General features: G+C 34.0%; 12 protein-coding genes and 1 non-coding gene across 13 annotated transcripts; 11 read left to right on the top strand and 2 right to left on the bottom strand.

The window, feature by feature from the left end:
• Positions 1-26: 26 nt before the first annotated feature.
• Positions 27-1,681, bottom strand: BMR1_01G03190 (transcription factor MYB1 (MYB1); the record flags this gene model as incomplete). The annotated part of the gene is made up of 2 exons (XM_012792248.1): positions 27-603; positions 762-1,681. The coding sequence occupies 2 exons, from the start codon at positions 1,679-1,681 to the stop codon at positions 27-29; spliced, it is 1,497 nt and encodes a 498-aa protein (XP_012647702.1).
• BMR1_01G03185 (Exportin-T) lies at positions 1,976-5,031 on the top strand (the record flags this gene model as incomplete). The annotated part of the gene is made up of 2 exons (XM_021482969.1): positions 1,976-2,066; positions 2,087-5,031. The coding sequence occupies 2 exons, from the start codon at positions 1,976-1,978 to the stop codon at positions 5,029-5,031; spliced, it is 3,036 nt and encodes a 1,011-aa protein (XP_021337552.1).
• A 511-nt stretch (positions 5,032-5,542) lies between these two features.
• On the top strand, positions 5,543-5,739 carry BMR1_01G03181 (uncharacterized protein; the record flags this gene model as incomplete). The annotated part of the gene is made up of 2 exons (XM_021482968.1): positions 5,543-5,656; positions 5,677-5,739. 2 exons carry the CDS (start codon positions 5,543-5,545, stop codon positions 5,737-5,739), a joined length of 177 nt encoding a protein of 58 aa, XP_021337551.1.
• On the bottom strand, positions 5,966-6,921 carry BMR1_01G03180 (Probable ADP-ribosylation factor At2g15310; the record flags this gene model as incomplete). Its single annotated transcript, XM_021482967.1, has 4 exons — positions 5,966-6,092; positions 6,114-6,184; positions 6,207-6,470; positions 6,688-6,921. The coding sequence occupies 4 exons, from the start codon at positions 6,919-6,921 to the stop codon at positions 5,966-5,968; spliced, it is 696 nt and encodes a 231-aa protein (XP_021337550.1).
• BMR1_01G03170 (conserved Plasmodium protein, unknown function) lies at positions 7,061-8,036 on the top strand (the record flags this gene model as incomplete). The annotated part of the gene is made up of 6 exons (XM_021482966.1): positions 7,061-7,181; positions 7,282-7,427; positions 7,452-7,528; positions 7,549-7,723; positions 7,746-7,880; positions 7,974-8,036. 6 exons carry the CDS (start codon positions 7,061-7,063, stop codon positions 8,034-8,036), a joined length of 717 nt encoding a protein of 238 aa, XP_021337549.1.
• Positions 8,777-9,737, top strand: BMR1_01G03165 (Single-stranded DNA-binding protein; the record flags this gene model as incomplete). Its single annotated transcript, XM_012792244.1, has 5 exons — positions 8,777-9,007; positions 9,028-9,156; positions 9,177-9,265; positions 9,287-9,345; positions 9,421-9,737. The coding sequence occupies 5 exons, from the start codon at positions 8,777-8,779 to the stop codon at positions 9,735-9,737; spliced, it is 825 nt and encodes a 274-aa protein (XP_012647698.1).
• BMR1_01G03161 lies at positions 9,931-10,002 on the top strand. The gene has a single exon. It is a non-coding gene; the product is annotated as a tRNA-Met (tRNA).
• Positions 10,144-12,066, top strand: BMR1_01G03160 (DNA primase small subunit; the record flags this gene model as incomplete). Its single annotated transcript, XM_021482964.1, has 8 exons — positions 10,144-10,201; positions 10,222-10,464; positions 10,487-10,822; positions 10,848-11,229; positions 11,251-11,303; positions 11,845-11,913; positions 11,935-11,964; positions 11,987-12,066. The coding sequence occupies 8 exons, from the start codon at positions 10,144-10,146 to the stop codon at positions 12,064-12,066; spliced, it is 1,251 nt and encodes a 416-aa protein (XP_021337548.1).
• Positions 12,170-14,772, top strand: BMR1_01G03155 (CTP synthase; the record flags this gene model as incomplete). The annotated part of the gene is made up of 5 exons (XM_012792242.1): positions 12,170-12,349; positions 12,425-12,589; positions 13,318-14,080; positions 14,103-14,537; positions 14,561-14,772. The coding sequence occupies 5 exons, from the start codon at positions 12,170-12,172 to the stop codon at positions 14,770-14,772; spliced, it is 1,755 nt and encodes a 584-aa protein (XP_012647696.1).
• Position 14,773: 1 nt separating this feature from the next.
• On the top strand, positions 14,774-15,808 carry BMR1_01G03150 (proteasome activator subunit 2 (PA28 beta); the record flags this gene model as incomplete). The annotated part of the gene is made up of 4 exons (XM_012792241.1): positions 14,774-14,926; positions 14,951-15,058; positions 15,282-15,671; positions 15,749-15,808. 4 exons carry the CDS (start codon positions 14,774-14,776, stop codon positions 15,806-15,808), a joined length of 711 nt encoding a protein of 236 aa, XP_012647695.1.
• Positions 16,505-17,731, top strand: BMR1_01G03145 (hypothetical protein; the record flags this gene model as incomplete). The annotated part of the gene is made up of 1 exon (XM_012792240.1): positions 16,505-17,731. The coding sequence occupies one exon, from the start codon at positions 16,505-16,507 to the stop codon at positions 17,729-17,731; it is 1,227 nt and encodes a 408-aa protein (XP_012647694.1).
• Positions 18,079-19,080, top strand: BMR1_01G03140 (Protein FAM63A; the record flags this gene model as incomplete). The annotated part of the gene is made up of 3 exons (XM_021482963.1): positions 18,079-18,303; positions 18,324-18,579; positions 18,632-19,080. 3 exons carry the CDS (start codon positions 18,079-18,081, stop codon positions 19,078-19,080), a joined length of 930 nt encoding a protein of 309 aa, XP_021337547.1.
• BMR1_01G03135 (translocation protein SEC63) lies at positions 19,340-21,508 on the top strand (the record flags this gene model as incomplete). Its single annotated transcript, XM_021482962.1, has 5 exons — positions 19,340-19,700; positions 19,723-20,913; positions 20,935-21,093; positions 21,286-21,470; positions 21,491-21,508. The coding sequence occupies 5 exons, from the start codon at positions 19,340-19,342 to the stop codon at positions 21,506-21,508; spliced, it is 1,914 nt and encodes a 637-aa protein (XP_021337546.1).

The raw sequence follows: 21,813 nt of genomic DNA, 5'->3' as shown, positions 1-21,813 counted from the left end.
GTACAAGATGTACAATTTTCATGTACCTACAATTTATTGACTATGGACATAACACCTACTGACGGTATTGGCCATAGTCGTTCTAGCATTTCACTAACGACATCCAACCAATCTTCTGGTAAATTTTTTATTGTTTCATTTGATATATATACATTATCATCAGTGGTCCAGTTAAAATTTTTCGTGACAATCGCTTCAAGTTTCAAAACTGAATCACCCAACACACAATGCAGTATCTTGAACCCCCTAACCATATTCTTACAGTCGATGGACTTGTAAATTTTTTTGATAGGAAGTTTCTTACGTTTAAGCATGTTAACTCGTTCTAAAAGGGCTTCTTTGTGTAGCATCGATTTTACATGATCCATCAATTTATTAGTTATTTGAGTATCTCCAACTCTATTTGATATGTTGTGAGAGCAGGTTTTGTATATATAATAACCTAGTGGGTCTAATCTAGCCCACTTACGCTTACATACGGTAATATCTATTCCTAATGTTCGTTTAACTTTATCCAATTGCCAATCAGAGTCAATTATTGTTTGGATAAGCTGCTTCATTTTATCAGAGTTTGATAGATTGTCTGACACGCAGGCAAAATATCTATGTTAAACTAGATACGTCAAAATACACGCACAAATTTTCACAAATATATGCATGTTATATAATAAATATTTATTCTGTGTAAATAAAATATTATGATACATAGTAGTACATAACAAATTGCTATATGTGTGATATATTGTGTTGTAAAAACATACTTAGATCTACACTGTTTGTCTGTCAAATTGACATGCCTGGCTATAAGAGTCCAATTTGTTTTACCATAAATATCAACCAAAAATTTTATATCCTCTTGCAATTTCTTATTTATATTCACAGGACTGATACCTTCAACGCTCCGTTTAGATAGCACTCTTGACCACCTCAACCTACATTGTTCATTAGTTTTATTATTCCCTACTTCCTGTGCGACTTCATGCCATACACGTTTTCCAATACTTCTAGATACGGCATTTATTAGTTTTTTATCCAATTCGTCAGTCCAATTACTAGAATCCCCAGATGTGACATTTTTTACAAAATACAGATAGCATTGGTAAGGAGTACAGCCAATTTTTTTAGCAGCATCTATCCAATTGATTTTGTCATCATTTTTCATTATATTATTAAGTTTATCCATTTGTTTAGGTGTCAATTTTACACGAAGTGTTCCATCTGCGTTGCTGTTTAGGTACTTGATATGGCAATCCAATGGAATCTTGCTGAAATTCTTCTGCTGGTCAATGTGATCAATGACTAAGTTCCAAAATATGCCACTGGTTATCTTAACAAAGGCAAATGGCGGTGCTGGTGGCACGGCCTCTAAGAAGTGATAGGGGTCTTCAACCAAATAGTGATAAAGGTGGTTAGTGTTTATTGACTTAATGGTATTTGCTATGTTATTTTTTACATCAAAATCGATGTTTTTATATGTGGCAACGACTGAATCTAAAGCCAGACGCTGTAGAACTTGTTTAACCTTCAGATGCAATAATTTAATCTGATCTTCCGACCATATATTGGAATTCCAGTCATATTTATTCCTAAAGGATGGCAATTTAGCCATGTTTTCATATAATCTAACAGCGTCGGCATTGGACGGGGGTCTCCTTCCTTTAGTATCCCTAAGTAGTGACATTTGCAATTATTGCAGGATGATTAAGCGATATGTATACACCTGTCAAGTATATAACGATATTTCACATTGTTACATGGGAATAGTGTCAAATTGAATGATCATATGATCACATTTGGTAATAAAAGTAATTTACACTACATGAAATGTTTACACTACAAACACATGCTACGACCCATGCTCTGGGTCTTCTACCTTGTGGTGGGATTTTTTGATTCATTTATTAGTAAATTTGTATCGCAAAGTTACCAGGAAAACTGTTTATAAAGAACGCAAGGATTATTATAAATAGTTGTCATGGATGATTTAAAGAGAGCCATCCAAACAGTATACTCTCAATCATTTGTGGAACAGGAGGAGAAGGAAAAGGCTTTCAATTACTTAAATGGTAAGATATAAATCACTCAGTCTTTTCTAATAGTGAAAATGGCTGGAAGCTTTGTTTACCTATATCCTTTTCCCAGGAATCCATTCAACTTAGGTATTTTTGCCTACACGTATTGACGTCCAAAGTTACTAACTTACAGCTACAAGACTTACTCATTATAAAAGACAGAATGATAAACTACTTTAATTCATCACTCCATGATTCAAATGACGACTTTTCGTTGATCAAGAAAATGGCCCAATTATATGTAAAGTTGGTAATCCAGCTTTACCCAGAAAGATGGCCAACCCCGTTCCAAGAATTGTTAGACATGTTAAACAATTTCAAGCCAATTATACCTTGTGGCAACTCTATATCATTGATACATGTTGACATGCTCACATCTGTTTTGGAAATTATCAATTGCGATGTCATAGAATATGCGTTGTACAACAATTCCACAACGGACAGGAACAATGCAAAAAATCTCAAAGAATGCATGGTTACTAAGGATATAACCGATATATCTTATTGTCTGATACATATTATTAAGGAGTATAATAATACCATGAATATCCAAGTACTAGATAGGTGCCTGGCAACAATTGTTGACATTCTTTCCTGGGCAAATTGGCACGTATTCTCAACTGTCGAATTCGTTACTTTATTGTTGAATATAATCAATATGCGTAACAATGCTTCAATTAATGCCCTGAAAATAATATCAGCGATGAGCGAACGTGGTATGAATCCTGTACAGAAGGTGGAGTTTATGCTTCAAAAGCTCGACATAATTAATCTAATGAAGCAACTATTTGCCAATATCATAAATGACGGGATCACAGCACACGTTTATTCACCCATAGAAATCAATTTTTTGACGGCTAGAAATAAGACTTTGGCCATTGTGATCCATCAGATATTCGAGACATACGTGTCTTTTCAACGCCTGGGGAATGAGTTTGCCAGGGGAAGTGAAAATACTTTAGGGTTGATCAACGAGTCAATTTCAGTAATTTCACACCTACTTATTGGTTGTTTCAAGATATACCCCCTTATATCAGTCTTGCCCTTAGTTCCATCTGCCTGCGATATAGTATCATATGTCAGACATGCAAATTTGGAATATGATAAGACTTTCACAAGCATAATAATCGATCTATTCACTTGTACACTCAAGCATGCATCGTATCCTCACTGGTATAATCAACAGAAAGGTCTTGATGAGACCGAATTTGACGACTGTCGTGCAGCTTTGATTTCTATAATTAGGAATCTATTTGTTTCAACACCTAATACTGCAATTGCCGAACTAGGTAAAAACATCGGCTACATCTGTACCTATAGGCACCAAGTGTTGCCCTCTCAATCGGAGATTATCATAACAGCTGTACTAGTTGCTATTGAGGCGATGAAGCTGAATAATGATATTTTTAACGTTATCTTACCGCTATTTCAAACAAACACTTGCATGTGTTGCAATCGGGTTTCATTCATTCTCAATGAATTGTCCCAAAATACGTTCGTGTCAAATAGCATACACGAGCTAATTGTAAAGATATCTAAGGCCCCGGCTCAGATCACGTTTATTAAGCCCAGCCTCCAATATCTACTTTCAAACATGAGCAACACAAATCCCACCCAAACTTCAATGTTATTGAAATTTGTCAAGAATTCAATAAATTCATTTGTCGACAATTTTGAGGCTACTGAACCTGGGAGTGATAGTTTTACTCCCAGCCTAATAGATTCCATTAAACCATTCATTGGGATTCAGTTTGTAAAGCTTGGTTGTGAGATAAACGATATCACACACTCTCATCTAACTATACACTATAATGAAGTATATTATGAAATACTCTCTACAATAATATTCAATAAGCCTTCCATGGCAAAGAACATTTACTTTTACGAGACACTAGACTACCTTTCCAATATCATGAGTCAAATATCTCAGAGTCAGGAGGATTATATTAGTTTATCTTTTTGGTTATTTCGTGTACTCAATGCATTTTCATCACTAACCAAGCCCTTCACCTTCACTAATTCTGGAGAAATTATTGTTGACGTTGCCAAGGCTATTATTAAGTTCTCCCAAATGGCAGTTCAATTGGTGGATAAATATTCTATGTATTTTTACATCAGGAGTATATATTTGGCAATTAGTAGAAGATTAATCCTTGTGGGCAAGGCAGAATGTGGAATTGATGCCTTTAATTGTATTGTCCAGATTACTAAACCTTTGTACAATCGTTTGAACATTGACACTGAGGAAGATAAAAAATTTTGCACCTTTACCACATATTTTTTCAAGAACTTCCCCCGTGACTACTTTACAAAAGATTACTTGTCATATACACTTCTTGAACACATAAAATTTGTAGTACCTTCAATGGAAATAATCAAGGTTAATAAGTCGTCTGAGTTATGGAGGAGGCAGTATGATAGGATTCTCCAGTTTCTAAATTTGCTCCTTACTGTCACCAGCAGTTATACACTAGATGAAATTTTTGATGATTTTGTTTTAAAAGGTTTTGACGATGACCCAGATAAGTTTAAGAGTCACTACATCAGAGATAAACTATTAAATTTTATCTCTGATAATTCTTATAATATTGTCACTGTATTCACATTCTTATTATTGTGCTGTGAAAGTTACTGGGCCGATGATCTTGCGCCAAAATTATCTCTACTATCCCTACAAATCATGTCCAACCTCGTATCAGATCCAGAAAAAAATGGGTATAAATTACCCCTAAAGCTAATCTTCCATACCAGTGCCAGTTGGATTCTTGACGGTAAAAAGAGGACGGGGGATTTGGAGCAGAAGCTGCTCGTAGAAGCATGCAAGATCATATACAAGCTAGCGCCTTTGATAGATGTTAGGGGGGATATTGGCAATGAGGAGTTCATTAAAGTAATAAATAGTTACTCCACATCGAACATTAGTGATTTTACTAGAAAACTGGTGAATTTATCACTTTAGTACGACGAAATGACACTAAACGTTATTTACAATGTATATGGAATGAAACTCCAAATTTTCACGGTATTAGCTATTACTATAATTCAATTACCGTGCATTTTGTGTGTAAATGAATTTCAGCACTGCCTACTATTAATTCCTGTGGTCACTATTTGTAACTTTACATAGTATTACAATTTCTGGCTGACAGATAAATTTAGCATGTTTTCATTGTACATGTCATCGATACGTTTACTCACTTACATATAAACGTGATAGTTATTGCCTATAAGTTATAGAATATTAATAAGTTTACAGTAATTAATCACAACATGACGTTTGAACTTGTTATATCCCATGTTTAACTTTCACAATGGTTCCCGAAAACAATAAATCATTAATTGCAAATAATTGTAACAGAATAATATAAATTCAAATTGAAAATGTCTGCAAATAATTTCAATTATTTTACTAAGATACAATGATTTATTTGGCTAATTCCACCCTACATGATCATTACTCAACGTTGGTGATGATATTGAATATCCTTCCACTCTTTACAATTATTTTAGCAATCCCCCAAACTGTCACTGCGCATGTTTCACAACTATCCAGTGATACGGATTTAGACATTTTTATCAAACAGGCAAGTTACCACTGATCCAGAATATTGACGTACTGGCTCACAATGCAATTTATCTCAACTACTTCGATTACGGTCATAATTAATAACATACATATAACAGCAAAATTTTTTATTTTTTTGAAATAACATTAAAACTCATTTTCGTGTTAGCTATATCGCACGGGAATCTTTTCTAGAAAAATGTTGAGAAAACTCAGCCCAGCTGCACAAATTAACTAATCACGTAATTCTACATGACAAACCTATACAAAATTTTCGAAATCTAATAGCTATTCTACTAATTAGACAAAAATTGAATTAATTAAAGATTCAACATTCAATTAGGTACTCATGCGGGTCAATATTCAATGAATAGCCTCTCTTTCCTGTGATAATCCAATGTATAGATTCCATTATCCCTGTACCCTTCAAAGCACTGCATCCAGAAATGTGGCATCTGAATAATAGTTTTTATTACTTGTCAAAAATATCAGCTGGGATCTTTAGAAACGCTTCAATTTCATTTACATTCACAGCGCCCCTGATATCCTAAATAAACACTAGTATTTACTTGCTTGGATAACAGTATTAAATATCTAGGGTTTTTGTGTATATTTAGGTGTTCATATAAATTATCAAACACATTTCTCCTTGCCTCCTCAAGACCGTAGGAATCCAGGGAATCTATGACGAATATTACATTGGGAGATTTACTCAGATATTCTCGTAAGTGTGTAATCGATTCGGATTTTCCGTTTTCTAGCAATCTGAGTTGGACGACTTTGTTTCTTTTAAGTTGGAATTTGGCATATTCTTCGATGGGCCCAGTTGAGCTCTAAATTAGAAATGGAAAAAGGAGTATGATATCATTTCTATATTAAAATGTAATCAATTTAAGTGTTTAGTGTTGGATGACCAAACGGTTTGACAATCCACAGGGAACATAAATATACAATGTATAGCTCATGGTTATATAAAATGGTAATAAAAGTGGTATTGCTAAATTGAAAATTATCATAGATAATTTGTAAAAATACGGCAAGATTACTTACCGTAAAGACATATTCATTCAATTTGATGTAGTAAAGAATTGAGCTCTTCCCCGAGCTGGGCAAGCCAATAAATAGTATCGTGATATCAGCCATCGGTGTGGAAGTTATAACTCCATAGAGCTTAGGCAAATTCGCCAATAACCACTTGGAAACCCTGATTACATGCGATAAAAAAGTGACCAGCAAGCTAATTACCCATTTGGAAAACCTCCTTATATATATTGCAACAATCATAACAAATTATATTTGTTCCAATCGTCACAATCATATCTATTTGTAGTTTCCACGGTCATAATGCTTAATATTGTAGATTATAAACTACCACATTCACTAGATACTAAGACGGAATATATCTGTAAGTGGCACCACAATAATGACTGAATCAGATGCGGATATATCCAATTCACCAGAAAATATACACATCTTATCACCTTACGATGATTTTTTGTTAAAATCAGATTTTTCTTCTATAGAGGACTTAGATCCATTGCTTGGTAACTACAACATCATATTTGATTATTACAAATGTGTGGTATTTTAGCAATAATCTATATCTGTTTAAATCCATTAATAACTATCCAAAACTAATTACAGAGGGCGGGTTTAGAAATGTATACGACCGAATTTGCAACTCGAAAATTGAATATTCCGAACAAGCCAATGACAATAAATCAACAAGTGATTCTGATAAAATCGACATTGCCATAACTGATTCACTGCGATTCAAGATTTATGTAAAGGTAAAATAACTATATTATTAATAGGACAAGGACGAAGGGTTTGATATCATTTCATTACATATCATGAGTGAAAACGATTTATTCTTCCATTTTACACATACGTAAGTTTAATCTAACATAGGGTTAATAAAGAAGATTATAAACATATAAACAGGGCGCAAGAATTGTCAATAAACTTCGAAGACTACAGCAAACTGTTGGCCAAGTTGATAAATACTTGTATTAATTCTCCAAACAAATTTTACCCTGTGTTTACTATAAGCCGTGATATGAGCGCAGATTTGATATTTTTTCAGGTAACTTTAATTGCTAATCTAGAATTTGGAATATCGTCTAATGGAAGTACTGAAATGTAAATGTATTCCTTCAAATGAGTCTACACTGCATTCAATAATTGATTATCGCTATAAAGTACTCAGGGCTAAATTATCTGCTACAATGAAACGTCTACATGTAAGTGATACTTTTCTACATTTTAATTTATTTGAATTATTGATTAAATGGGTGCTCAATTAACGTACTATTACCAAAAACTCACTCACATAGTGTTATAGTAGTTATGTAAAAAATATACAATCTGAGATGGAGTCTCTCGAATTTAACCACTAATATATTTTTAGATTTTAAAATGATGTTTTCGAAAAATACCATATGCACCGCAATCTCATACTGTTCAGAATAAAATAGATTCGATTGAACATATAGACAATTAATGATATTGAATTATATGCAAAAACTTTAATTAGAAATATACATGGGAATCATTCACTACACAATTAAATTTAATATGTAATATTGAAATATATAATATGTTAACAATGGATTATACTTATATTTGATTTTACAAATAAAAACAAATTATTTGCAGCGGCGGAATAAACTACTGGCATAATAATATATAAATTCAGTAATTAAGAGAATCCATTCATTGCACAGCCAATCGAAAACAATTAATATTCTATATAACTTGCAGTTATAAAATGGAAAGCTCATGATAATTGAACGACCGATACAAATGTACATATATATTGATGGAGAACCACTATATAATTTGTCGTGATAATAAGTGATTATACAATATTTCATGAATGAATACAACATACAATCCACTTGTCATGTATGATCACATCAATTGCACGTATTTAGATAATATTATATGCACTTGTTAATAAATTAAACATATCTAACCGTTAGGCATGACATCAATAGATAATTATATATAACGCCACAATATATTGTATAAACACTAGTAGGAATTAACAATTTTGAGTAGGTTTAATGGGAAATTTAAAAATAAGACAATCTGAATAACGTACGGTAACGTGATATTGCCACACATATAATTTGTCATGTTGTGTCTGATGATTCCATATATCTCACTTCTGATATTTGACCAATCGTACTCAATTCGTATGAATTATCAGACTACAACCACATATATTCATCCACAAGCTCCTAATGTAGTGAATAGTTCCAAAAATTTGCATGTAAATGAGTTAGGTGCGGGGTTTAACTATTACGAGGGGTATAACAACTCCCCTTCAGATCAACCAGACACGTTAAGAAGGTCGTATTTGCCAGTACAAAATACTTAATTTAGCGCGGTAAATATGTAAATAATGTGACACTGCTGGGCAATGTTGGCACGCAGCTCAAAGTTTTCAATTATCCCAATGGCAAAATGTCAGCTTCCTTCTCGGTTGCAACCGTTGATAACTGGAGAGACTTGGTAAATCTATGGATATGTAGAGGACCAATGAGTACAAATCTAAGACCTATTGGCACCAGGTTAACGTTTACTCGGATAACATCATTCGCAACTTAAGAGAATACATGGAGTAACGACTCGATTTATGCAGCGTTGGAGATCGTGTGTATGTTAGTGGGAAGATTAAGTACAATGTTATTATGCCGGATGGTAATTTTTAAATAATGTTCATATAAATTGACACTTTGGTCAATTTATAAATATTTACACAACTGTTTCAGTCAGAATTTGGAGGCAAAAAATATAGAATGCATTATATCTCTATCACTCATTACCAGGGCACCGTGATAGTCGTGAATAAGAAAAGAGCCATGCGTGACAACAGTTTCGGTGGCATATATGATCGCATTGATACCGAAGGCAAGGGAATTGATCCTGCATTTGGCGATGAGAATATAGATGAGAACATCGATATAGACGAGAATACCAATATAGATGAGAATATCAATATAGACGAGAATATCGATATAGAAGAGAACACCAATATGGATGATAATCAAGACTATGGGACGTATGATACACCCCCAGATATCACAGAATAATATCAGACCTATTGGGCATGATTGACATTTAATTCTTTACAAAAAAAATACATAATTTTAAAAACTATAAGTAATTTTTAAGTGAATTCATACGAGGTAAATGTAAATACTTAGTTATAGTTAAGCATATTAAAAATATTTTAAAAAAATTGAAACATGTGAGAATCTGTTGTAAAATTGGCGAGCGGATAGGAGCAGCGTAGCTCAGAGGAAGAGTGGGGGGCTCATAACCCCCAGGCCCGTGGATCGAAACCACGCGCTGCTATTTTCACTATTTCACTTTCATCCATTTATTTTCCCATTCCCTTTAATTTAGTATAAAATTGCATAATTGTTATAAACTCCTCCTTAAATCTATAAAATAACTGCGATTTAATCTTACACATCATTGTAGTTGACGGCTTCAATGTGTAGCCACCCGGATAATCAGAAGGTGCTGGACAGTGATCTCAGATTTTACTACCGTATCACAAACTTTATATAGAAAACCTATTCCCCCTTCCTGAAATCTACAAGTGGCTTACCTATCGCAATGATCCTAATCAACCAACTTCCGACAGCAATGATCCACAATTTTGTCTACGGCGTGAAATGAGTTTTGTATATAAGAGACAGGACCACTCTGACGATTCTGATATATTTACCAGGTGGATTCCTCTAGGTACTGTTGACAATTTTAGGAAGTTGCTATATCAAGACAAGCTGGTTCCACACAAATTTGACATAGGCACGTTGATAAGTTAATTTAGGCGCAGTGTATAACTTGGCAATTTCCCAAATGTCTATTAACAATAAAAAATTTACCCAGGAGCAGAGGGAGCTTGTGTTTGATATTGATATTAATGACTACGACGATATACGAACTTGTTGCAAAGAAAAAAATATTTGTGATAAATGTTGGAGATATATGTCAATTGGCGTTAGGTTTCTATATGAAACTTTGACTGTGGATTTCTCGTTTAACAACCTTTTATTTGTATTTTCAGGCCGTAGAGGAATTCACTGTTGGGTTTGCGATACCGGTGCCCGTAGACTGCCTCAAGAAGCCAGGCTTGCAATTGTAGAATATCTCACTTTAGTAACGGGTAATGTAACATTCTTAATCCTTAGGTGCCGAAGTGATTAAGAAGAGGGTTAATCTATATACGAAAGATTCCCATCCATTAGTAGCCCGTGCCTTCCACTATTGTTATATGGAATTTCACAGTCTTTTAATCGAACAAAATTATTTTATTGACAAACATCATCACTCAGTTCTTCTAGAATATATACCAGATGTACAAAAATTTGCCGAATTGCGTGCTTCAATATCCCGCCCATTTAACTCATCCGTTGAGCTATTTAATGTAATGTGTAACCAATTGGGCATACCAAATCCTATAGAATATAGAGAAAATATTAATAAGTCACATCTTAAAGTACATTCAATTCCTGGATTTTTTAAGGAGATAATCATACACTATTCATTCATACGCTTAGATTGCAACGTAACGTAATAACAGTCATAATTTAGTAAGGATATGGGACATTTGTTGAAAAGCCCATTTTGCATACATATAGGCACTGGTAGGCATGAAATTTGTTAATATTTTTGCGGGTTTGTTTATCATTTTGAAAATTATTGCCTATTATATCTGCATCCACAGTACATGTAAAATCACATATGTATGATAGTGTATATGTTTTGAGTTTGACAAATCATGGCTTGTTTCAATAATAGTTTTGTTTTTCTTAATCAGAACATCTAAATTTCACAAATAATATGTCAAAATATAATCCGATTATATGTTACGTCTAAAATGTTATTATTTTTGTACATCTCAGTTTAAAGTAAAATCGATTTTTCATTTCGTTTAGAAGTGATATTATAGGTCTGAAAGTTTAAATTTAAATAAATTCATTTTTTTGTGATATGAGCTCTCTATAATTGTCTGTTTAACAAATATCTGTATAAACATTATACTATTGAATGCAGTAATTTTAGATTTCAATATAATTGTTACACAATATTTTGAAATTTCTAACAAATTATTTGTACTTTGTGTAAATTGATAAGTATTTTTGTAACTTATTAGCAATTAAATAATATTATAATATACTAATTAAGGCAAAGTCTGTGTACCGATAGATATATCGGCTATAGAAAAGTTCAACCCCCAGTCTGTACCCACAATATGTAAGTTTTAGGCTAATTCAGTTGAACTCAGGAAGGAATTCGACGAACAAAGTAACTAGATACCCCAATTCAGGCAACAAGAATGGCCAATCATCGCTGTCAAAGTACATAATATATTTTCGCGAGAGATTCCTTGGCACAATTTATAAGTGATACTTGCACTATTGCATTTTTTCTAATTATGAATACCACTAAATGTAGACTTAATAGTATAAAACTATATATGTACAGGGCGTGTGTCGGGCAAGTTTAAACTATGGACGGCATGAAGTACGTAGTCATGACTGGTGGGACGATGAGTGGGCTCGGAAAGGGAACTTCCATGAGCAGTTTGGGCGTGTTGTTGAAGGCAAACAATATTGCTTTGACCTGCATAAAAATAGACCCTTATTTGAATGTAGACGCGGGGACAATGTCTCCTTATGAGCATGGAGAGGTAGGCTGATCATCTAACAATTTTAATTTTTCAATTTTTCAAATAAAAATTGAATTTTTAACCAATATAAAGTAGGTTTATGTACTAAATGATGGCGGAGAAGTTGACCTTGACTTGGGCAATTATGAGAGATTCCTAAACCTAACTCTATCACGTGATCATAACATCACAACGGGTAAAATATACGAAAATGTAATTTCAAAGGAAAGGAGGGGTGAATATCTGGGGAAAACTGTGCAGGTAAAAATTAAATTTCAATAAGAAACATAGTAAATGTGTTAACATTTATTTCTATTCATTTCAAAACACTTTATTCACAAATATATCACTAGTCGACTAGTTTATGTCTCATAACTCATGATGTTTTCATTTTTTAATGAAAATTTACACATTTTAATATATACCATACACATGCATTTTCTTATTTTGATGTAATAACATACGGATTATTAATTAAATAATTAATAAATACATAAATATGTAAATTTAATTATCATCACTACACATTTACATAATTCTGTTAATCATTTGTTCAACAATATTTTTTGATTTGAAAAATTAATAATTAATAATTTTTAATTGGCGTATTTGCCAAATTATATATACATCTGGTTGATTACGGCCTAGTCAACTAAATAATGTTTTTTAATTTTTTACAAACAATTTTCAAAAACTTTATCATACACTATACAAATCCATACAATATGCTACATCTTTATACTGGCTTTATATACACTAAAATTTCAAAAAATAATTCCAATTTTACGTATGAATTTATACATTCAACACTTTAAAATACAGTATTATAATCATATATATAATTGGCTAATTGTACCATATAAATGTATTAATTATAATAATAATTCTTTAATGAATTTGAAAATTACAAGCTTTACACATTTATAAATATATTGCAATAATATTTATGGAAATATTGAAAAAAATTGACTTTTACAACTATTATTTAGGTGGTACCAATGCTAACCAATCTAATACAAGACTGGATATCCAACGTCTCTCAGAAGGCTGTAGATCGTAAGGCCTGGAAGAGTCCTCAAGTCTGTCTAATAGAAGTGGGAGGTACTGTAGGTGATATTGAATCTGCAGTTTATTTAGAAGCTCTGCAACAACTTAAAAACCGAGTGGGGTCAGAAAACTTCTGCCTATGCCATCTTTCATATGTACCTACTATTGGAGACGATGGAGAACAGAAAACAAAACCAACACAGCATAGTGTTAAAACACTGAGAGAAGTGGGTTTAACCCCTGATATTGTATTTTGTCGCTGCACAAATGCACTTACTGAAAGTTCTAGACAGAAAATTGCCATGTTCAGCCAAGTAAGGTCGGAGTGCGTTGTGAGTGTCACCAATTGTGATAATTTATACAAAGTACCGCTTATTCTCGATCAACAAAAGGTGGCCCAGTTAGTGTGTGACAAGTTAAAAATTTCAATAAACAATTCTGATTTGCCCAGAGACTTCAGTTTGGATACCTGGAAAAAGTTAGCAGATCGCTCCGAATTTTCCACAGATGTTGTAAGCATAGGAATTGTCGGCAAATACACTGGGCTAATCGATTCATATTTATCAGTAGTTAGCGCCCTTAAACATTCGACTATGGAAGCTAACCTAAAGTTGGAACTGATATGGATTGATTCATCGGAGCTAGAGGTAGAAGACTCCAGAGCTTGGAATCTAATTAAGTCTGTTGATGGAGTACTGTGCCCTGGTAAGCAAATGGTTTGAGTTAGGAGGATTTGGCGATAGGGGTATAAATGGCAAATGCTTAGCATCTAGATATTGTAGAAATAATAAAATACCTTATTTGGGCATTTGCATGGGGTTTCAAATGGCTGTGATTGATCTATATCGTGAATTTGTTAATCCAGAAGCTACGTCGGAGGAGTTTATTTCAGAATCTGCAACTGCTACTGCCAAGAATGATGTAAAATCGCAAAATGATAACACAAATCTAGCAATAATATCAATGCCGGAATTTTCTGGCGACCATATGAAGGGTGGTACTATGAGATTGGGTAAAAGGGTTACTATTATCAATGACATTAACAGTCTGGCGTATGCAATCTATGATAAACAGCATATGATCAATGAAAGGCATAGGCATCGCTACGAAGTAAACCCTCAAATAGTTCCTAAGCTAGAGTCATTGGGTCTGAAATTTGTAGGTATGTGTAAATGTGTTACTTAGGGAAAGATGAAACTGGAAATAGAATGGAAATTTGCGAGTTGGAAGACCATCCATTCTTCCTATGTGTCCAATTCCACCCTGAATTTAATTCTTTACCGTTATCCCCTTCTCCGTGTTTTCTGGCTTTTGTATTGAGCTGTAAAGGGATGCTGAGTGATAGGTTGAACGCTGGTGGGGGCTGTCTGAAACCTGGGAAAGCTTACTTTAATTAATATGGCCAAATGTATCAACTTAGACAAAATAGAACCATTAGACCCTGTAGTTAGAGATCAGTACAAACAATTCAAGTTAGATGTTACGCTGCAGGCTCTCGATTCTTTTCGCCAAGGCATCCCAAAAAAAATCCTATACTTCAACAACCTCCTAGTACGCTACAAATCATTGAATTAGAAGCTAAACCACACTGTTGGAAGACTATTTTTTGCAAATGATCTTGACAAGGACTCATTTAAACCAACTATTTGTGATATATCTAAAAGGGGAAGGGAAGGTGAATTGGTATGTCTAACTCTGTATTTTTAACCAAAATATCATGAATTATGTCAAATTTTTTTAATTTATTTTCAAAATAAATTTTAAAAACTCATTCTTGGTGCAAATGTAAATTGTTAATTATGAAATAAAAATGATTTTCTTTAACCAACCACTGGTACTTAACACATTACAAAACTTAGTCCACCGCCATACATATTAAAAATAGTGCTAAAAATAACTAATTTAGATTGTGCCTTCCCATAGACAAATTGTCGAAGAACTGGAACGGATAAAAGATGAAGCCTCGGAGTTGATCGAAATGGTGGGTAACATAAAGTTGTGGATCCAACTAAACATTCCTAGGATAGAAGACGGTAACAACTTTGGAGTGGGAATACAGGAAGAAGTGATACAGGAACTTGCGCGTGTAGAAGACAGCGCGTTCAATCTTTTCGACGCCATCGTTAAGTATTACATGGCCCGTGCCAAGTTGTCTACTAAAGTAATTAAGTACCCAAATGTATTGGATTATCAAGAAGCAATTAGGGAATTGGACGAAAAGGAATGGATTCACACTAAAATCGCTAAGGTGGATATGAGAAATAATTATAGTATGCTTTACGAACTACTGTCAAAGGTAAGCATCATTATATGATTATTCAAATATCTATAACGTTTAAATAATAATTAAATTTGCAATATCGGCTAATGTAGAACTGGGAAAAGGTGGTAAAACCTAAGAGTGAAGATGCCCACTCCCATATGACATTTTAGTAAATAAGCAATCAACTTCCATACAATGTTAATTACCAGTATAATAACTCATTTCTACACTTAATTACATTTCTAGATCCTAAAATTTGCATCTAATCTAGATGAGCTCAATATAGTTACAACGTGTATACACCTAGTACATGCGGTAGGCAAATACTATCACATAGTCTATAATTCACGAAAAAATATATTAAATCAAATTAATTACTGTGATAAATTAACTAAATGAAATCAAATAGTGCGAATAGGCAATGGTTGCGAGATTTAACTACTAAACGAAACAACACAAACATTAGTAGACGGGTAAACAGCGTGTTAAAACGAAATAATTCACGAATCTTATCCACGCATAACACCTAGGAAATCGAATACGTAGCAAATACGTATCTGATCACACTTAAACGCCGTAGCTACAATGTGCTAAGTGGTAGGGGTAGCCAATGTCAAGTCCACCGATAATATCACCATATACATACTGCCCACCACTACTTTCCAAAATTACATATACGAATGTCACAATAATTATGCAAATTTCACCTCAATATAATATCATATAGAAATCCGTAACTAATACAACGGTCGGTGTGTAGTGTGTGAAGGGGTTCGAGTGCGCAGTGGTGCTTGTATTTAATACTAGGCCTACAAAACTATTAGTTGCGACGATCAAAATCAAAAGGTGTTGTGGTAATTTTTTCAATGAAAAATAAGAATTGCTTGAGTGCGTGGAAAAAGAAGAAGCACGGTAGTCATGCAAATGATGAGGATGAGTTGGTCATTGACAAATCTGTCCAAGAAACATACAAAGATGAAATAGTAACAAATTTGGTGGATGCTTCCACTGAGCAAAATAGTATCACTGAGTTGGAATGTAAAGTACCATCTTGTGACACTGTGCTAAATGTTAATGCTACTGGCACTGCCATAAAAAAAATAACTGACTTAACTGAAGTTGTACTCTCCAAGAAGATATCCCTAAACGAACTTGACATGTCCACTATATCAAAATACTGTGCTGATAAGTTTAAATATATATCATCTGACAACTCTGCAATCCCTAAAATAATTGAAAAATTATTCTCAACTGAAATTAAGGCGGGAGATGAGAAGTTGCTTAGGCTTGAGAAAGATAATGATGGCTCTATTGAAAAGCTCGAGTTAATGGACATTACATCGCCTTTAGAATCTGCTGCATGTTCTAAACGGTCAACTGATAGGATTTTTCCCCTTTCAGATGAGTCACGACGCAGTGCTACATGTAATGATAGTCCTAAAGACCCCATCTCTACAGAATCCGCACTTAATGAAAATAAAGAAATAACCACAACAAACAACCCAGCTTTTGCTAAGGAAAATCCCGTAAAAGAACTGCCCACACTCAAAACTGGTATCTGGTTCTTCGATAACATTAACGATTATCTAGATTTATGGAATGACGTAGTTACTGGTATGAACAATAATAATTTGTTTAAATTGCTCAATTTATCGGCTTTATTGCGTTATTTCGGCGATCCTGCGGGAAATATCTTGTTAGACAAAGTGTGCAAAAGCAATATGTTACCATCGGACGAACCACAAAAGAAGTCCTGGAAGAGCATTTTGGAAAAGGATGATATAGAACCTACACCTACTGAAATGGTCCCACTACCCACATTTTCAAACAAAACCAAACACGACAGATGTACTATTACCGCAAGGAATGATGATAAAGTTAATGCAGAGCACTATTTCAAATTGTACTGGGAATCAACTGAGAAGTGGATGATGAACAGTTTTGGACCGAACATGACGGCCATATCGAAACTCTATGTATCAACTAGACAATGGTTTTTGCGATTGACTAGACCAGCACAGGTTATGTTTATTAGGCTTTCAAATGTATTTTGCACTATACCGTCAAGTCCCCGTGGTTTAACTTTTGACTAAGAACCATATGTCTACTATATAAATAACATTGTTGTTACTTTGAGAATACAATAATTAGTAAAGCGTATTTAATTTATTAGCACCAAATTAGTGTGATGACTTTAGCCCTCTCTACAATCGTTCAAATTATTTTTTCATTTATTTGATTGGTTATGTTGTTAATTGGATGTTTTTATTGATTTTCTTCGGGAAATGCTTGATAAATTTCCAGCATCATTGTTACCACCACTTAACTGATAATTAGCACAACATTACATGCACATGCTATTGTCATAGTGTTCATGGTATATCCACCGTTTATGGATCTTCTGTGCGGATAATATGGTTGCTTGATATGTGAATTCGACATGGTTTCATTTAGCGTGAAATATATCGAGTACTTTGGAGATATAACGCCCATAGTTTTACAGTCAGACAATGGACCTTGTCCTTTTCTGGCCCTCATTAATATATTATTACTCAGACATATGATATCGCTGCCAATTGATATAAAATCTGTGGAATTCGATTACTTGTGCACCACTGTTATTGATATTTTAGTGGAATCTCATACTCAATTGGATATAGATCAGGTACCGCTTTGTTAACTTAGCTAAAATATACCATGCTAGATATGCAACGTGGTATAGACGTGGACTGTGGTTTCAAAAATATTTATGACATAACAATTTCCTCTGAGATTGACATTTTTAAGCATTTTGGTATCAATTTTGTGCATGGGTGGGTAGTGTCTACATATGATACTTACTACTATCCCATCTTGTACAGATTTACATATAACAAATTGATGGACCAGCTGGTACTATACCAAACACAAGGTACAACCGATGGATCTAATAATGAATCAGGTAAGTTTTATTTTCTTTTTTTTACATTCAATTTAAGATGTAACTGACTTAGAGCTATCATCTGAAGAAGTAGATATAGTCAATAATTTTATTAAAAACTACTCATCACAACTCACTGAGGAAGGACTGATACAATTAGTAACGAATTTGCAAGAAAATGAATTGGCAATATTATTTTACAACAACCACTGTACAGTGGTACTAAAGTACAACAAGGAGTTGTATTGTTTGGTAACAGACATTGGATATCGTGAAAATTCTTGTGTTTGGGAGAAGTTAGATAATATATATAATGACACTAGTTTTTATGATGACAAATTCCAAAAATATACAGCCGAAATGGATGATATCAAATTACCTTCTGGCGGCAAAGGAACTAAAAAAATAGCTAGGTCCACCTGGCTAAGTAAAGTAGGAAAAAACACCGCCAAAATATCGTCAAAGACATGTAATTCACCACGTAGTTCCGGTAGAAGAAGGTCCAAATGCCAATTAATGTAGTCGTACCATTTTTGTAAATTAATTGACCAACATGTAGCGTCACAAGCTAGCAAACATCCAGTACAACTTATCAATTTGTAGCAATATATTGATCACTGGTCGCATAAATTAATCACAAACATATTTAACTGTAAAATGGCGTGATTGTATTGTCTACTAGGTGACTGAACATGCCATACTATTTTAGATAATATTTATGGGTGTATCCCCACACTGCTCTGCCGGGATGTCTAGAAGATGTTAAGTTGTACACATTAGAATGTCACAATTTAAGGACACTTTTACAAGAGGTAAAAGTAAGGAAACCTTACTTTCTTATGACAATTCTGCATCTTTGATCTTTTCCAGTGCCCTCCTCGCTTTCATTTTGGTTCCATGTACTTTGCATTTTATTTACAAATTTTTCTTCCCTGACATAAATAGTTGTAGTTCATCACTACGTGTGCTATCAGACATTGATTTGGATGGGTACAAAGTATGTGGCTGTGAAAGTTGTGTCAAACAACGCCTCAAGAGGAAGGATGAGAGAGCTTCTATTTGGAAGCGAATAGACTCATCATTCATCAATAGGGTTTCTTTCTACATCATGCTCTGGACAATTTTGTATGCTCTAGTCAAAAGTAGGTCCCATGCCAAATATAGATATATCGGACACTAGTAATATAAAGGCTTTCGATCCTTTTGAAATACTAGACATTCCACATAATGGCACAATAAACCAAATAAAGAAGGCATATAGGCATAAATCGATGAAATTTCACCCGGATAGGAATCCGAACGATCCAGATGCAGCAGCTCACTTCATACTCATAACAAAGGCATATCAGGCATTGACTGATGAAGTGTCAAGGCATAATTATCAGAAATACGGCAATCCTGATGGCCCTGGAATAATGAAGGTGGGCATTGGTTTGCCTAAATTTTTGGTGGATGAGGATAATCAGATATTAATCCTTTCACTGTTCTTCCTCATATTGCTAGTACTCCTTCCCTCACTATTCTTCTATTTCTATCAGAAACACTGCAAGTATGCTTCAAATGGAGTATTAGTGGAAACACTACATATAATTACTCACATTATGAATTCATCGTCTAGGACGAAAAATATGCCAGATGTGTTGGCACAGGTTAAGGAATTTGATGAACTATGTTTGAGTGATGATGATGCGCCAGTGCTAAAAAATATAGTTAATTATTTAGTGGAATGTAAAACCAAACGAACTGGATTTAGATCCCCTCTCTGTGTAAAGAATCATATAATACTACTTGCCCATATGAACCGATTGCACTCGTTTATGAATCCAAATTTGATGAACAATTTGAAAGAGATACTCAAGTATTCAATGCTAATTACCCATACGATGATCGAATTTGCCTTGTCCCAAAATTGGTTTCTAACGGCAAAGTCTGTGTTGGAATTCAGGCGTAATATAATCCAGTGCTTGGGGTCCAGTGACAATGATTTATTACAAATACCTCACTTTGGTGAATCCATAATTAAGCATGTGGTGAGAGGTAAAAATGCGGCCCACAACATGGAAGAGTTCATACAACAACCATCTTGCATTAGAAAGGGAATGAATGATTTATCTGCTGCACAGATTAATGATATAAACTCCTACCTGGACCATTTTCCCCGCATAGAATTCAGTGCCACTGCATTTGTTGAAGGGGAAGATTTAATAGTGGCCGGGGACATATTGACTGTTAAGGTCAAGATGAACCGATTAAATCTATCTAATTTGAATGATAAGGCCGGGCCAGTACACGCTCCGCTATTTCCTTGGGTAAAGTTCGAGGAATGGTGGGTATTTGTTACCTACAAGGATGAAGGTGCGGTATTTAGTCATTCAGATCGCATTCTGACATACACTACTTTTGTTAGCCAAGAGAAACTACTTGAAGAGAGGCTGACATTCATTTTAGATCGTCATGGGAAGGTGTCGATTGAGATTCATGCTTTTTGCGATTCTTATTACGGAGCAGACCAGTCAATTGTTGTTTCTTTTGAGGGTAAACAATCATATTGTTATATTTACACAATCATTTATTCTGTCATTAATATACCCAATACATATATATATATATATGCAATTTAGACCAATTATCTTCTGTCTGCTTATTTTATAATACATAATAATTTATGTAATATCAATGCTACATGATTTTATTATTGATTTGTTAATATTTTGACATATAACATAGTTAAACAATCTGAAGAGGTGGAATTGCATCCGAGAATACACCCTGAAGACATAGAGTTGGACGACGTTCCCACAACACTTGAGTCCCTAATCGGTGAATTTGCCAAATCCGAATCTAGTGACGCCGAGGAATGTTTTGACGACGATAATATATATGTCAAAAGGCCAATAAGTGACACATACGATGTAAGTTTGGATTAACATAGGATGAGGGTTCTGATTAATTTGCTTGCAATGTAATGTTATAACTTTTTTATTTTTCATAAAATTCACTAGCGCCCATTATTTACACATACACGATGTCTAGATATATATACCTAGTAATATTTGTTATGGTAGTAATTAGGCATTATATATAATTAGTATATAAGTGAATATTTAATACGTGGATGCTATGATTTATATGATCGCGCGTGTTGGGGGTGGACGAATGATTCCACATGCAAACTCACGGCTTATGTAGAAATTGTATGTATAATATGTAATGTTATATTTATTAATTTGGTTGGTGCAGTATACCCCAAATTTT

Source organism: Babesia microti, chromosome I, assembly GCF_000691945.2.
Source record: "Babesia microti strain RI chromosome I, complete genome".
In the NCBI taxonomy this organism is placed as follows: Eukaryota; Apicomplexa; class Aconoidasida; order Piroplasmida; family Babesiidae; genus Babesia; species Babesia microti.
The sequence above is the reverse complement of the archived record's forward strand: the minus strand, read 5'-3'. Positions and strand labels throughout refer to the sequence as shown.